Source organism: Oncorhynchus gorbuscha, linkage group LG20 (genome assembly GCF_021184085.1).
Source record: "Oncorhynchus gorbuscha isolate QuinsamMale2020 ecotype Even-year linkage group LG20, OgorEven_v1.0, whole genome shotgun sequence".
Taxonomy (NCBI): domain Eukaryota; kingdom Metazoa; phylum Chordata; class Actinopteri; order Salmoniformes; family Salmonidae; genus Oncorhynchus; species Oncorhynchus gorbuscha.
Genome location: NC_060192.1, coordinates 11,363,303 through 11,380,544, shown reverse-complemented (window position 1 = coordinate 11,380,544; position 17,242 = coordinate 11,363,303). Strand labels below are relative to the sequence as shown.

At 40.2% G+C, this 17,242-nt stretch overlaps 1 protein-coding gene across 1 annotated transcript; it reads right to left on the bottom strand.

Moving 5' to 3' along the window:
* Positions 1-10,593: 10,593 nt before the first annotated feature.
* LOC124007300 (forkhead box protein D1-like) lies at positions 10,594-12,534 on the bottom strand. Its single transcript, XM_046317764.1, has one exon. The coding sequence runs from the start codon at positions 12,149-12,151 to the stop codon at positions 11,132-11,134; it is 1,020 nt and encodes a 339-aa protein (XP_046173720.1). The 5' UTR covers positions 12,152-12,534; the 3' UTR covers positions 10,594-11,131.
* Between the last annotated feature and the right edge of the window lie 4,708 nt (positions 12,535-17,242).

The window sequence follows — 17,242 nt, the reverse complement described above, 5'->3', positions numbered from 1 at the left end:
TGCATGTAGCTAACCAGGTCCCAGACTGGTAGCCAGCCTCCAGTCCACCAGCTACAGGGGCTACACCTTCTGCCAGAACCCCCCTGAATGGGTGTGCACTGGGGAGAACACGGGATGCTAAATGATGTGTTGGATGCAAACCGCCAGGGAAAGCTGTTCACTGCTAGCTGTGACAACAGACAGCTGCTGGCGGTTGGCATCGGTTCAAGACTCTTTATGGTGACCGAGAGTTAGGACCCAAGACTCAAGACTTTCCGGAACTTTCCATGTGGCGAGGGCCCGAACCGCGTAAATGGCAGCAACACATTTTTTTGTTATATTTATTGTTGTAGCTTAAGTAGGAGATGCCTCGCTAACCTCTGTGCTTCGTTTCAAGTGGACAGAATAATAAATCTGTGAGTTGTAACAAATGGTTTGTTTCAGCCCGCCTGTTATTTTATCATCACATTCTGCACAAGCCTGATGGATAGGGCTATGGGCTCTGGGTTGTTTGTACGGGCACTGAGCATGCCAAGGCAAACAAGCACGGAGAGGGGGAAAAAGAAAAAGAAAAGGAGAGTAAGAAAGAAAGCGTGGTCGGTCGGTCGGTGAGAGGCAGAGACATAATTCTGCAGCGGAATCTCAGATTGAACAAGTTCATCTCGAGGTGAGACAGCCAAGATGTAGGAATAATAACCCCTACTCCCAAACTCAAACTCTTCATCAAAATAAATTATGGATGCGATGGAGGTGGTGGCGTGGATTACGTGGGGAGTCAGTGAAGGCCGTCCTACTGGGCACAGACGTCACTTCTATTCCACGCTTGTGCAACGTAATTTCCTTGAAATGATGTGGAAACAACGTTGATTCAACCAATCTGTGCCCAGTAGGGTGCCTTTGTCCAAAATGGAACCCTATTCATTATGAAGTGCATTACTTTAGACCAGGGCCTGTCTGGAGGAACCAGAAACAGAACCAGGCCCCGTGCCAGACTGCTACAACCTTTCATCCTATCATCAAACACTACATCTCTCTCTTTCTTTCTTTCTTTCTTTCTTTGTTTCTCACTATCTCTCTCCTTTCTTTCTTTCTTTCTTTCTTCTCTCTCTCTCTCTCTCTCTCTCTCTCTCTCTCTCTCTCTCTCTCTCTCTCTCTCTCTCTCTCTCTCTCTCTCTCTCTCTCTCTCTCTCTCTCTCTCTCTCTCTCTCTCTCTCTCTCTCTCTCAGCTTCCCCTATTCTCTCTCACCGTCTCGCTCAACGAGTTGTTGATATAACTGTACATCTTTTCTTCTCTCTCTCCCTCCCTCTATCTCTCTCACCATGATGTGAAATCTAGGGAGATTAGTTTTTAGGATTAAAATGTTCTTTAATCAACAGTTTTGGGTTATTATCAATAAAGGCCAACCCTGTGTATAGTGTATGAGGGTATGGGATTAAGTTTATTAAGCCAGACATCGAATAGTGTTTATAATGCGTTACTCAAAGCAGTCTGCCTCTATATAACAAAGCATTTGGACTGAGACCCAATTGCGTGCTATTCCCTATGTAAGTGCACTACTTTTGACCCAGGCCCAAAGGGAATAGGGTGCCATTTTGGGACGCAAGCCTGTGCATCAGATTGCTATATCATATGATGTGGTTAGAAGTGGTTACACCTATCCACGTGTCTGCAATTTAGTTGAGCAGGAAGTCAACCCATGACTCAGATCACACCAGAGAGAGGGTCCTGGGAGAAGAAAAGCAACAATATCACAATTCTTTGTTTTTGTAGTCATTCCATTCTATTCATACTTCTCAAAATAAACACCTTACTCTTCACTGACCCCCCAAAAGGCCAGTGATGGTATCCTGGGCAGCCTCATGGAGACCGACACCATTCATATTTTCATAGTCCATCTGGACCTGTCTCCCAGATCAAAGGTAACGTTATCTCTAGGATGAAAGGTCTGTTCGGTTGTAGTAGGATTCCTCATTCCTGCTCTCTATACACACAATGAATAGAGAGAATACGGAGAAAGAGAGCAAGAAAGAGAGTCGGAACGTGAAAGAACAAAGAGCAAAAAAGAACACCAAAAAAAGATGGATTCCACAAAAGGGAAATGGAAGAATCCATCCCAGAGCCTCAGACTCCTCTTGTGTAGCTGGGCCCTTGCAGCTCTGGGTACTCTAATTAGACTAGTATTCAGGGGTGGCATTTTTTTCTAAACGTTTTAATGGGGCGGAAAGCGGAGCTCCTTTTTGAGAGAGGGGATAAGGGTAGGGAGTGTTCTATACGCTGAATAGCAGATGGGGGGATTCTACGCCTCCCTGGGAGGTATTCCCTCCTTTTTACTCCTCTCGTTCCTCTCTTTCTCACTCCCCCTCTCTTTTTCAGCTTTTTCTCCTTTCTCTCTTTGCCTCCCCCTTCTCTCCTCTCTTTTCCCGGTGTATTTTAGATGTTGTACACACGCGCACGGAGGCGAGTATGCGCACACACACTAACACACACACACAGAATGCTTTTTCTTCACTCCAACGAAAAAACACAATGCAACAAATCATGTTAAACAGAGTACACATCTCTACATGTTTCTCTAATTAGAATCATTATAACAGGAATTGCGATGCACTGAGAAGAGCCAACATACTTTCAGATGATGTTCCATTCCAATCAACACTGAGCAACAACTTATTTTGATATTTTTTGCCTTACTCAGGGAGGTTTTGATTCTGGTCGTTGTCGTGACTCTAGATGATGGTTTTGAATTAGAGTTTTAGTTTTAGTGTAATAGTAATCTTTGGACACCTGTATGAATGTGACACAAGTGTACATCTGTGAAAAACATGTGATTTATAGTTGAATATTTGTCGAGGAATGTTTCTTGACTGTTGCAGTAGAGACTGATGAGGTTTTGTGCTTTTTAGTATTAGGGAGAGTTAGAAACTATGGAAATTAGAAGTATGGAAAGTAATAGAAACCATTGATTCAAACCATGTACATAAAATATGATTTTTTTCTCCTGGCTCAAGTGTCAGACCAACCAAGAACTTTCTCTTAAAAGCTATAATTCACAAATGATTGATTAACTCTATGAGGAGGGTGGATGGAAGGAGAAAGGCTTACACACTGACTCCAAATATTAATTTTTCCTCGTGTTTATTTGGTAGAGATTTACATTCATTAATCTACGTAAAGCATACATAACACACCCGTGAGCACTAAATATAAATGATGTAATAGTTATGCACTGCAGAGCACCACTAAAAGTTTACAACGTATTTTACAATGCATCTAATAGTCAGATGGAACTGTGGATGGAAAATACACTTTGACGTCATGTCTATTTGTTGTTTATGGATCTGTTATGAATTCTTTATAGATTATGGATGTAGTTACTGTAGTATCGGTGTACATTATAGCACATGTAGTTGTGAAAATGACATTCAAGGTTTATGTCTCAATAAACTAAGTTACTATACAAGTCAAGAATTTAGAGCACCACATGTCATTTAAAATACAAACTTTTCAAAACAGGTTTAAACTATATTGTCTATCCATACACACAAGGATGAATTTGGAAATATAATTCGAAACATTCAACTGAAATATCATGAGCTAAGCACTAGCATTGACAATAAAAAACCATAACATTGCTTTTATCACATCCAGTATAGTGCTATATTATCACAATGTTGGAGTCAAAGTTATTGAGACAGTGTTATCTTTGTGGTGGTACTGGAGGTGCAAAGATGAGGCCAGAGACACCAGGCGACTAAGGATCTGAGGGTGAACCCCTAGGCCCCAAATGTTCCATACACAGTGGATTCGGAAAGTATTCAGACCCCTTCACTTTTTCTACATTTTCTTACGTTACAGCCTTGTTCTAAAATTGATTCAATTGTTGTTGTTTTTCTCTACACACAATGCCCACAAAATCAGGTTAAAAAAAAGAAGGAAATATCACGTTTACATAAATACTCAGACCCTTTACTCAGTACTTTGTTGAAACCCCTTTGGCAGCGATTACAGCCTCAAGTCTTGGCACACCTGTATTTGGGGAGTTTTTCTCATTCTTCTCTGCAGTTCCTCTCAAGCTCTGTTAGGTTGAATGGGGAGCGTCGCGGCACAGCTATTTTCAGGGTTCAAGTCCGAGCTCTGGCTGGGCCACTCAAGGACATTCAGAGACTTGTCCCGAAGCAACTCCTGCATTGTCTTGGCTGTGTGCTTAGGGTCATTGTCCTGTTGGAAGGTGAACCTTCGCCTCTGTCTGAGGTCCTGAGCGCTGTGGAGCAGCTTTTCATCAAGGATCTCTCTGTAGTTTGCAGAGTTCATCTTTCCCTCCATCCTGACTAGTCTCCCAGTCCCTGCCGCTGAAAGACATCCCCCGAGCATGATGCTGCCACCACCATGCTTCACCGTAGGGATGGTATTGGACAGTTGATGAGTGGTGCCTGGTGTCCTCCAGATGTGACGCTTGGCATTCAGGCCAAAGAGTTAAATGTAGGTTTCATCAGACAAGAGAATCTTGTTTCTCATGGTCTGAGAGTCCTTTATGTGCCTTTTGGCAAACACCAAGTGGGCTGTCATGTGCCTTTTACTGAGGAGTGGTTTCCGTCAGGATACTATACCATAAAGGCCTGATTGGTGGAGTGCTGCAGAGTTGGCTGTCCTTCTGCAAGGTTCTCCCATCTCCAAAGAAGAACTCTGGAGATCTGTCAGAGTGACCATCGGGTTCTTGGTCACCTTTGTGACCAAGGCCCTTCTCCCCCGATTGCTCAGTTTGGCGTGGTTCCAAACTGGTTCCAGACTTCTTCCATTTAAACTGGTTCCAAACTTCTTCCATTTAAACTGGATCCAAACTTCTTCCATTTAAGAATGATGGAGGCCACTCTGTTCTTGGGGACCTTCAGTAGTGCAGAAATGTTTTGGTACCCTTCCCCTGATCTGTGCCTCAACACAATCCTGTCTTGGAGCTGTAAAAATACATTTTCGACCTAATGACTTTTTTTGCGTATTGAGCTCAATTTCGAGTTTCATAGCAAAGGGTCTGAATACTTATGCAAATAAGGTTTTTCTGTTTTTTAAATTTATAATACATTTGCAAAAATGTCTAAAAACCTGTTTTCACTTTGTCATTATGTGTAGATTGATGAGGGGGGAAAAATATGTAATACATTTTAGAGTACGTCTGTAATAATAATGTAAGCAAACGTGGAAAAAGTGAAGGTGTCTAAATACTTTCCGAATGTACTGTAGCGCAACCACCCATTCTGGAATGGGTAGGCTACCACTCTTCTAATTGGAAATATATAGCTTGATATCTCATGCAATAGTAAAATACTCTGTGAATGTGTGTACCCCACTGAGCCCATTCAGCACACAACTTTTACACACACTGAGTCCAGAAGGTGGATTTTACTTGAGATAGTTTGACTTTTGTCTCGTGGTTGTTCATCAATCATTTGTCTTTGTAAACCTCTTTGTTGTATTTTCATCTGCACAGCATTAGTCCATAATGCAGAACTTTTGTTTTCAATGGACTGGCTAAATGTGAGGTTAGGCTATGCATGCATGTTTTACAGCAACATTTATTTGAAATGAAGTAGGATTAAAATAACCTACTTTGAATAAATGCCTTTGTTCCTGAATTGAATTTAGGGTTAACGAAAACTAACTTTGCTCATTCTCTAGTCTAGTGTCTGTGATCATACACGTTGCACTATCAGCGCCTTCGGGTTGCTTTGTGAGCTATGAGTGTTTTGGTTGTAACCCCGTTCCTCATGACCTGTGTGACCCGCCAACGATAAACTGTTAACTGCAGAGCTTCAGTCACGCTCAAGGAGGCTGATGCCAACATGATCCGTGACATTTTATGAGAAGCGCTTGTTTACCGCTCAGTCACCTAACTAGGCCTATAACTATAAACGTTCCTTCTTATTTTATGTCTGACTTCAACTTATTTTATTGTAGCCTATAGGTTCACTTTCTGACATCTATCATCAAACACACTCTCTCACAATTTTTTTAATATAAATGCTATGCTAATTATACAATAGCCTTTCGGCAAATCGACAGAAAGCCAAGTCGACATTTTACTATCTTTTGAGATTTCTACTCAATCGCTGCTGTAGCTTACTATTTTATTTGAAAATTAGAAAATTAAACTGGACAGATTAATTTAAAAATAATTCAGTTATCAAGTTAGTCTACTTTTACTTTGGTCAACATTTGTCCAATAGCCTACTCAATCAACATTCGTATAAATTAGGGTGAGAATATAATGATTCTAACGTCAAACATTGTCAAAGTGAATAGGCCTATGTCTGGCTAAACTTTGTAGAAAGGGTAAATCACCTAAGAAAGCTAACAGGGTTTATAACGAGGCATGGCAATAAATAAATCAAATCTGATCAGTTATGCCGTGCAGGTGTAATAACAACACAGAACAACCAGGCTATAGACATAGAAGTCCTACCTAACCAAGCACCCCGGCCATATCAACAGGAAAACGCAGGTAATTAAGATCATGCAGATGTGTGGTAACTCTTGTGATCACTTACCCAAGTTATTAACATCAATTTAGCATAATTTATACATTTTAGGCTGGGTATCTTTAAAGGCCAATCCGCAGTTGAAGCAATAACAAAGCGGATACCCTCTGTTTCGAAAAAAAAAACCGAGGGAGTGCCTGAAGAAATGCAACCACTCTCAAATTCATAGACAGCTACAGCGTTTGCTTACATTTACAATGTTTAGAAACATTAGAGTAAAACAAGGTTATTTGTGAGGTTCTGATGGGGTGTGACGTTAGAACTAGGCTCATGAGGAATTTACAAGGTATATTCTATAACAATCAATGGATATGTCATTAATTTAAAAGTTTTAAAAATGGAGGTAGCAACTGTAGATTGCCCCTCTAAAGCACTTTATGAAAACTGTAAAAGGGACTTAAGCCTATAAAATGAAGTTGATTTATTGATTGAGGTGTAAGCATTTTCGGCTGTGACGTGTTTTATAAAGGTAAAGGGGAGTTAGTTCAGTGTGAATCCTATTATTTTCTTGTTGAGTTTTATTAGGATCCCCATAGCTGTTGCTCAAGCAGCAGGTACACTTCGTGGGGTCCATACAAAACATAAAATATGACATAAATGGATCAAGTAATCAATCCACTAGCAGATGTATTTATTCGCATCATACTTTTATGGATGAAAGAAAATGAAAAAGTAGGCTAGTGGCGTTTCATGCACATGCATACAGACAGATCAACAAATTATTCATGAGATGGTGGGGAGAAAATAACTCCTGTTCGTTTTAGACATGCATTTGATCTAATTTTCTATTTGTGGGTAGGCTGTAGGCTGTACTTCACTCTACTTTTGTGGGCAGAGTGATTGATGGTCTATATTAGGTTTGGTGGAAAGAGGAAGTCCTATTGCATGACACACAACTTGGTAAAATAGATTGACATCCGAACACTGATAGGCATAACACAGCTAGGCCTAATAAAGACCAATATAATGGCAATTGCGAAACAAAATGTGTAGGAAATAATGACACAAATTCCAAAGGATTCAGCATAAATAAATATGAATCCATTCCATTCATGTAGGCCTATGTATTTTTAGCATTGTATTGGCTTGTGTCCTATGTGGCTTTTTGAATGTAGTAGCCTACTTTTTACACCGGTGAGTTGATTTGCTGTACGTTTGTTTATGTGTGATTCCGTGTTATTGTTTTTGTTGCACAGCTTTGCTTTATCTTTGCCAGGTCGCAGTTGTAAATGATAACTTGTTCTCAACTGGCCTACATGGTTAAATAAAGGCGAAACAAAACATCCAAATAAAAAAACATGTCTAATGTCTGCAGTGTCATTGCGTGTAGACTTTTCTCCAGACCTTTCGTGTTTTTCAGGTATTTGTAATCTATTCTATTCTTGAACTAATTTTCGTTCACCATTTTAGTCTCACTTCATAACAATCCAACGATGTTCAAAGGTAGGCTATGCTTTAGGCCTGGTTTGGCCGCACAGGCTCTCTCTAATTTTCAGAACCTGTGGGCCTACAAACCAAATGTTTTCAGTCATACAAAGACTAACAAAAAGTGAGATATTTTCCAATAAAAGTGGAATATATATTTGCGTATTTATTAAGCCCATATTTATAAAAGAAAAGATAAACTACATTGCTGAAGGTATCCTGAAATCCATTATATTATGGGGACAGTGTGTGTGTGTGTGTGTGTGTGTGTGTGTGTGTGTGTGTGTGTGTGTGTGTGTGTGTGTGTGTGTGTGTGTGTGTGTGTGTGTGTGTGTGTGTGTGTGTGTGTGTGTGTGTGTGTGTGTGTGTGTGTGTGTGTGTGTGTGTGTGTGTGTGTGTGTGTGTGTGTGTGTGTGTGATGAAAACACGCAACATTTACAAGATGATATGGCTATTTCAAACAAGGTCATTATTATGCACGTGGCCCGTGGGGTGAAAATATGTACATTGCAAAGTAATAAAATCATAGTTGTGGCACACATTAACACACCTGTATACATGTACTATATTAACATTTTCAGGGCTATATGGGCAATTTCTTTAATTTTCCCACTCTGAGTTTGTATGGCATTGCATAGCCATATTTGCCTGTAATAAAAAGTAAATTGACTCATTTTACAGCCAATGAAAAGCATATATTTCAGTCTGTCGGGCGGCTCCACCTGCATATATTTATCGCCTGTGAAATGGCAGTGGTAAGAATTAGTTATGTTCCCGCACCTGCTTGGCCCTTTTTACGAATTATTTGTAAAATTTAGCACAATAAAATATATGACCTAAGCCTCCAATAAGCAGGTCGCGACCCGGGATTGTGTGAGTGTAGTGCCATGGCTCAGTCAGGGACTCTCTCTCTCTCGCACTCTGCATTGGCTGTCTGGCTTGCGTGTTACATCATCACGCATGCTGCTGTCCTCCGGTGGCCTAGTGAACTGTCTCTGAGCAGTGCGCTGCGCGGAGTGGATCTAGCTCTACTACACGTATTTCCTCTGCGTCGTGGCGCCATAACACGCCGCCGGGCAACGGGGGTGCGCATTTGTAGTCACGGATGGATCACACTCCCCAAACAGTGGTCCTTCCATCAGAGACAGGGAGAGGAGACCTTTCTCTTCGCTTGTCGCCCGCCCATCATGCCACACAATTGATGTTGTGAGGATATCGGCCTAAAAAACACCACCACAAACACCTGCTTTGAATATTGACTGGCATATTTAGTAGATATGCTGGTCTTTCGTTTTAGCATCATCCCAATTAAGATCATATAGCCAAAACCTAAACAGCATGATACTATTATTATCCATAGGCTCATAATTGTGAACAGTGGCTCAAGGATCTTCTTCTACTAGGAATTCAGGGTTAGGCCTAATATTTAATGAGGCATAATTGCAGGATAAATACGTTGTGCTCATGTCTCCTAATTATCATTAAATGATCTTAGTTGCTTTTAAAAAATAAAAAGCCTCGACATGGCGCATGTCTGTATACTAAAGCTGTGGGCTATGGATGTGAAGGAGTAGGCTATAGCCTCTCTGGCCAATACATCTCGCTCTCTCATGGCAACTGTGACATGTAGGCCTATGAGGAGATTATGAAACGGTCGAGGAGGAGTGTTTACTCAAGAGTCCGAGCCAGCTGCCTCTGATCACCCGTGATAATCATCGTCCTGCAAAATACAGTCTTTGTCACCCCCGTGACACCGCCCTGTCCACCACGAGTAATTATGAGGATAAATGTATGAGAGGGTAAATGGACTTGTAGAGGACCAAGGTTTATCATCTAGCCCGTGCATGGAGCATGGAATTACAGTCACACACATAGGCCGCTCAGAAGAGGCCTAAACTTTGGCTGCTTTTGTGCATAAAGATAAATGTTGAAAAACTTGAACAAATATTGATTCAGAATGTTAATCGTAGAATTGCACATGTTCTAAAAGTCACACACACATGCACACACACATACACACTCACACACAGTATAGAACATTGACGTTTCTTATTTAGGTCTATAGGTGTGAAGTTGATCCTGCACCCCAGGGCCTGTTGAAAGTAATGGTTCTAGTTTGGGCAATGTTACACTGAAAGTGAATTATTATTTAATGTAAGAATAATGTTCTTACAGCTGATTCGCACTCATCTCTTTCAGTATTTGTGCTGAACCGCTAGTAAAAGTTGGAAGAGAAGTAACAGAGGAATACACTGTTGTTGCTTTGTATATGGAAAGCAACTAACAATGTCCATGGGTAATTGTAACAGCTATTCCTAGATGTATTTATATTATTATTATTAGTAGTAAGTCGTATTATTATAAACGGCAGCAGTCGAGTAGTTATAATAGGCCTATCAATTTATTATTCTAAAAGTAGAAGCCTAGTAGTATTGATATTAGTATTATGTGCACTGTTGTTCAGTCCAATTTTTACAGGTTCCACTGTAGGCTAATAGCCTACATTGTCTTTTACTTTTTGGGAATAGGATTCTTAACAAAAATGAAAATTCTAGGTATTTTTAAAACAACAACACTTCATGCACGTGATCTACTGTGGGCCTTCATTTGGCTAATTTCTAGATTATTACTTACTCAAAAAATTACTTTCAAGGCAAATGTCTTTTTTTGTAAAACAATATTTATTCTCATTGAAAAACAAACCGTGTAAAAAATATCACACTCCGATTATACAATACTTGCCAAATAATGTACAATGTTTTATTACTGAAATAAGCACACACTGCATATAAATGAATGACCTTCATCTTTGTGTCTTTTAAATACAGAGCACAAATCAAAACAGTAAAACAAAAAAGCCAAACTAAAAAACATGTGTGTTTGACACAATATAACATTGTTTGAGACGTGATCATGTATAACCCTTCATTTAGTCGATATCCTGAGACGCCCTAGACTTAAATGAATCACTTCATAAACAATGAAAGTTCGTGGAGAGAAAATTAGATTGACACTAAAATTGTATTAACATAAATATAGCCTAATATTTTTTTTACAGAATGAATTGGCACGAATAGTGTTAATGTCCATCATTCAGCTGCGTGTTACCAAAAAAACATACAAAAATAATCCTACCTTCAAAGAGGGGGCGTTTTTGTTTGTGTTTCTTGAAAACTTGGAAGTTAGTTTATAGAAATTAACAGCCACTAGTACCGTTCAGAATTATGTTGGGAAAGTTCTCGACCATGTGTAAAACAGTTCCTGGGTGCATACTCAGCGGCTGGTTGGGCGACTGTGGCGCGAGGGAAGACGATAACATTGGAACAACAGTAGAAGTCCGCGAAGCACAGTGATTGTGCGCAGGGCTCAGCGAACTCCCAATGATACTCTCTATGGAGAAGGTAGAGCGCTGGACAGGCGAACTGGACTTGGCTGCAGTATGTATGGGTGAAACCAGGCTGGGACTGAGCTGGGGTAAGAACCTGCTCCTCGCTAAGTCACTGGAGGTGGGCAAGGACGGTGCCGAGATAATGGTCCCAGTGTGTGAATGCCTAGACTGTTGCTGCTGCTGAAACGCGAAAAGCGCAGAGTGTGTGTGGTAGGACTGCAGCTGGATACCGTAGCCGCAGCCGTAAGGTCCATAGCCGTACGCAGCAGCGGGGATAAAACTGTTATGCTCCCGCAGCAAGTCCTGCTGCTGCTGTCGTTTGAAGCGTTTCCGTCGTCTCAGAAAGCTACCGTTGTCGAACATATCGGCAGACTCTGGATCTAGGGTCCAGTAGTTCCCCTTCCCGGGGTTTCCGGGTTCCCTCGGTATCTTGACGAAACAGTCGTTTAGTGACAAATTGTGTCGGATTGAGTTCTGCCACGCGGGGAATTTTTCCCGGTAGTACGGGAAACGGTTGCTGATGAAATCACAGATCTCGCTGAGGGTGAGCCGCTTCTTGGGGCTCTGGAGAATGGACATGGTGATTAAGGCGATGTAGGAGTATGGGGGCTTCACCAGGATGTTCTTACTGGCTGGTTTGTACGGATCCCGGGACGAGGAGATGTCTAGGCATGGCGGGGAGCCAGCCAGGAGATCATCGTGCATCTGCGCCACCTCGTCTACGTAGGAGCGCGTCTGGCTGTCCCCATCCTCCCCTTCGCCGACCACGTCGATGTCGGTCTCTTCCGAAAGGATGGAGGCATCCGACATCTCGGAGCTCAGAGTCATGGCTCGCGGCTGGTTATGCAGAGCGCTGCACTGTGCTGTGCGCTCCCAGAAGCTACGGCGGATAGGAAGAGGAGATGCTGCCGGTGCTACTCTGCCCTCTTTCAAGACAACTCATATGAGGGGATGAGAGGAGCACGCCGGCGGTAAGAGATGTCCCTTTTTCCAAGCACTTTCATGTGTTTTAGGGATTTTTTCGTTTTTCAGTAGCGCACCATTGGGATGGTAGGTTGAAGTGTGTTTAAAGGACCTGAAAAAGGCCGAACCTGAATCCTAAAGAGGGCGGATCTTCCATCGCGCTTTATACCAGTGCTCTGATCACATGGCGAAGGAACGTCACCAAGGCAAATGAATAGAGGGGGAAAAAAGCAAAACATTGTATTTGAAAAAGAACTGTGGACGATTTAAAAAGTTTGGTTCTCTTTTGGTGGTCATCTTGGTATAGGCTACACATATGGTTCATCTAAAGATTTCATTTCAGCTTTCATTTCTGCATGCAGAACAAAGCCAATGCAGGACTATCCCCTTTAGATAAGAATTTATTGTGATAAAAAGCTCTAACATGATAGTGGGATTTTATGCTTGAAAGAAGTAGGCCTATGTATACAGTTATGGCATTTTAGAAATTCCATTTCACCATTAAAAAGTAATGGTTCAGATTAATTAATGATTCCTAGCCTACATCAAACTAAATTATCAGCATTTTTAAAATAAATTATTACAGACGGAATTTCATGTCCCACTCTCCACGCATCATAGTTTGCGTGATCCGGTAGTTATCTAGATTATCCGCGAGCCATTTGTAATGGAAAAGAGTCAGCTGTTAACTTGCATCAGTCACGGGTCACGCAGAGCATGCGAGCAGCTCGAAAAATAAGGGCCTCTATCTCCCATGCACAGACTTTATAGCACTGAATGAAGATGTTCAAGATAATATAGAAAGAAAATCGAATACATCTGTTTTGATGAGTTTCTATAATGTTTTGATGAGATCGTGATGTTTACGCATGGTACTAAATCCGTTATTTGGGTTATCTCGATCATGTTATCTGCTGTAATATATTGTAATTGCCTGCATGTAACAGTGCGAAACTTTCTTGTGTAATACGGCTCTAGCAAAAGAGTGTGTCGAGCATATCTCTAAAATCTTTACAATCTGAATGTAGGCTACACGTGCGTAATTGCTTTATGCACAGCACCAGCTAATACATTTTGAAACTACACCAACATAGGCTTATATGATGTTTTTTGATTAATTAATTTGAAACATATAGGCCTAGAGAATATATAACTCATAATTATATTGTAAAACGGAACTGATAGTTAAAAACATCTTCCCCATTGTGGTGTTCCTTTTCATTGCCTTTGTAGTATAGGCACGAGAAGTAGGATAATACGTTATGATTTCTAAAATGTTCCTGCTCACCAATCAATTTTAAATGATAGGCTATGGTTACACGATTCATTCTAAAGAACCCCCTTTAACAACTCGGAGACAGTTACGTTCATGAAGTTGGGCAACTGTGAAGAATCCCCATTTGTTGTTGAGTGAACTTGGTTCATATGTTTTCTTTAGTGAATTTACAAACATACAAACAATCTAAACTGGGACTCACTTTGTTATGGCACTAGGCTAGCCTAAATCAGGCATGTATTGCACTCACAACTAGACACATTTAAGACATATCTCTTGACACAGGTGAAAGATGATCATATCTAATATATCACACCAATATAGGGTGCGTGAAAATAAATCAGTAAATAAAACGTATAAAATACTTTTTCAAAGCGCTGAAAACCTACTCAACGTGCGTTTTTGCAACAATAAAATACAAGTAAAAGTACATTTTAATGCAAATAGGATATGAATTAATGTTGTTATCATAACGTCCCTTTCTATGTCCCCCACTAAGTTATGTTGGTAAATTCAGAAACAACTATAGCCTACCAAAGCACTACAATAACAATAGATCCTGTAGGCCAATAAATAATAAAATAATGGGTTTAGGTTCCCTTTATGTCAGTAAGAAAATGTCTGGTGCTTTTTTGATGACCATATAAAGCTACCCCATGGCTTATTCAGAGTTGTATGACGACTTATGTTTATTTTACTCTGGCCTATCTACCGCAGTGTTTCTGCTGGACTAGCACCATCTAGCGGATAAAAAGTCCACACTCCATCCAACGGACGACTACTTTGACGACTTCAGCTTTTTTTTAAATGTGACTTTGACAACACTTTTATTTCCCCTTTCGTTATTTTCTATGTCATTTGGATAATATTTATATTCCACTAACAGTTTATGATTTACATTCAAGCCTTTGCGTTCTCACAAATTAACCAGTTGTTGGCTGACAATTGGTTTAGGCCTAAACCTCGCCAAAAGGGCATAGAACGCTCTCAAATACACATCTCTCTCAGACAGGTATTAACACCATTTTTAATGACTATCGAAATAATGGCCTTTCGATTTAACTCTTCAAAATTAACACAGCAGTGATATAAAATATTTTTAGTCATGCATCCAAACATTTTTGAATTATTTGAAAATCACTAGTATGTGTTTATTAGTTTGTTTGTTTGTGCTAAATATCATATGTATACCCTAATAGCCATTGGCCTAAGAGGGATATTGTGCTGTCTTTATAGGAAAATAGATAATATGGACCACAATTAGGCATACTTATTGCCACATGCACTACATTATATGGACACAATGCAGTTTTAGGTTGTAAAATAGAAAGGTAACCCTACGTGGATTGAATATTTTATGTTTTATTCCTGTAAAAAAAATATTAGGCTCATAAAGAATCTCAGTTGATGCTGACCGTTTCTGGCAAATGAATTGTCACCATATGGAAACGAAGCCTTGTTGAACAGTGGAGAGTTAAAACATAATTATAAATACTTTCGTAATAGTCATATTCCCTTTTCAAATGCCTATTTTAGACTTGCAATAACCTAGTCTTGGAGAAGGCTACGGATGGATTTATAAATGATCAATTATCAGTCACTTTCAGACAAAATAAATCGAATAACGATCCAATCAAACAAATTCGATTGACTAGGTCTCTCGTAAGTGACACTTACAAATTAATAGGTGAAAGTAGATTTTTTTTAAACGGTAATAATTTATTTTAATGAATCATTTTAATCTGCACTGAAACTCTCTGAAGATGTTTGAAATGGGTTTTGCTCTATACGTTTACGATTGTCACCTACATCATTTGGTCTATATGGGGAAAGCATTTAGCCTGTTTGCATCATGCTTTCTATAATTACTCATTTGACATTATTTCGTTAAGTTATTAGTATAGTCCAGGTTTAGCCTATAGCTAAAGGAGGGTGATATTTTAAAACTGACACTTAAAGCAGGGCTCGCATGTGTGGTAAACCACTTCTAAAGTGGTTCTAAATTCCCCTCTGCGATCGGAGGGTGTTTCCGTGCCACGGGGTACCAAGAAAGCACTTACTGCTGAACGCAATCCCTGCCTCCCTGCCTCTAGCTCTGACAAATCCTATGAATGTCACCAAAACAGTCCGTCTCTCCCCGGGGACTTGGTAGCCTGTGATTCATATGTATCACATGCCTAAAGGGCAAGACAATACCAGTGCACATATTGTGAGTGCGTGCGGCTGTACGTGTGCGTGATTAGGGCTAATGTGTAAGGTGTTTTGTGTGTGTGTGTGCGTGCGTGTGTGTACACAATGCACAGTTTAGGCTACTTCAGGAAATATATTGTATATTTGTGAATAACCTGAGAAATAAATAGGCTACTTATTAAATACTTGTGAAAATACTTGAGATTGTTTCTGTTGGGACAAAGTAAACATTGCTAACTTTGATCTGGTAATGTAGTGGTGATTCCATATGACACACTATTTGCACAGTTTGAGATCAGTTCAAGATGTATCCACAGAATTTACTTTCCTAACTTAGATATTTGGTTGGTGTTCCCATCCCATGCATTAGGCCTATGGTAGATTATCAAATGCAGAGTTCCAATATATTTGATTTACCATACTCTTCCAGTGAGACAATAAGAACTGTCTGCTCTCTCCTCTCAACTGTGGGAACACTTCCTGGTATCCTGGTCAGCTAACCTGTGTACCTGTATAGGTTACATGTGACCAGTGACCTATAACCCCATGTGAGAGTGTCACTATTGTACAAAACCAAGTTCAAACATTCCTAGCTAGACAACATATACACAACAGATTCAATGAGCATGTAAGCAGACCAAAATGGCTTCTACAAGTAAGGTGAATAGATTGACAAGGTGTCACAAAGTTTTCATCACAGGAAGATCCATGATGCCTCATGTGCTAGCCCACTGTGGAGGGTTATGTTAGGAAGTTCTATTCAAATCTGGACAAAGAGACACTTTGGCCAAAATGGGTGGGCTATCATTGTTTGCTTTTCTGTTGCATAGTGTTTAGTCTACATTAGGCTACATTCTTGTGCTCTCATTGCCATGGGAGTTTTGTACTGGACTGGAGTTTTTTTGTTGTTGTTGTAATTCTTTGAATATTAGCATTCCACAAATAGGTATACCAGTTTGGCAGTCTGTGTAGGCTACGTCTAGGCTTACTGTTATTGCATTGTAACAGGCTTTAGGTATGGGATCCAAGTTTTATGCTCTATTGAAATTATAATACCATTCAGTACAGGCTAGGCTTGGTCTAGGTCTAGGCTATGGTGACACTTTCCACCTTGTTCTCACACACAGAATGAGAGGGCCTTCAAAATTACATTGTGACTGATAACGCAGGATGTAATGCAGCTCATCGCCTTATAGCCATTACTTATAATAAAAAATAAAAAATGTTTTATTTATTTTACCTTTATTTTTAATTTTTAATTTATTTCACCTTTATTTAACCAGGTAGGCTAGTTGAGAAAGGGCTTCTCATTTGCAACTGCGACCTGGCCAAGATAAAGCATAGCAGTGTGAACAGACAACACAGAGTTACACATGGAGTAAACAATTAACAAGTCAATAACACAGTAGAAAAAAAGGGGAGTCTATACACATTGTGTGCAAAAGGCATGAGGAGGTAGGCGAATAATTACAATTTTGCAGATTAACACT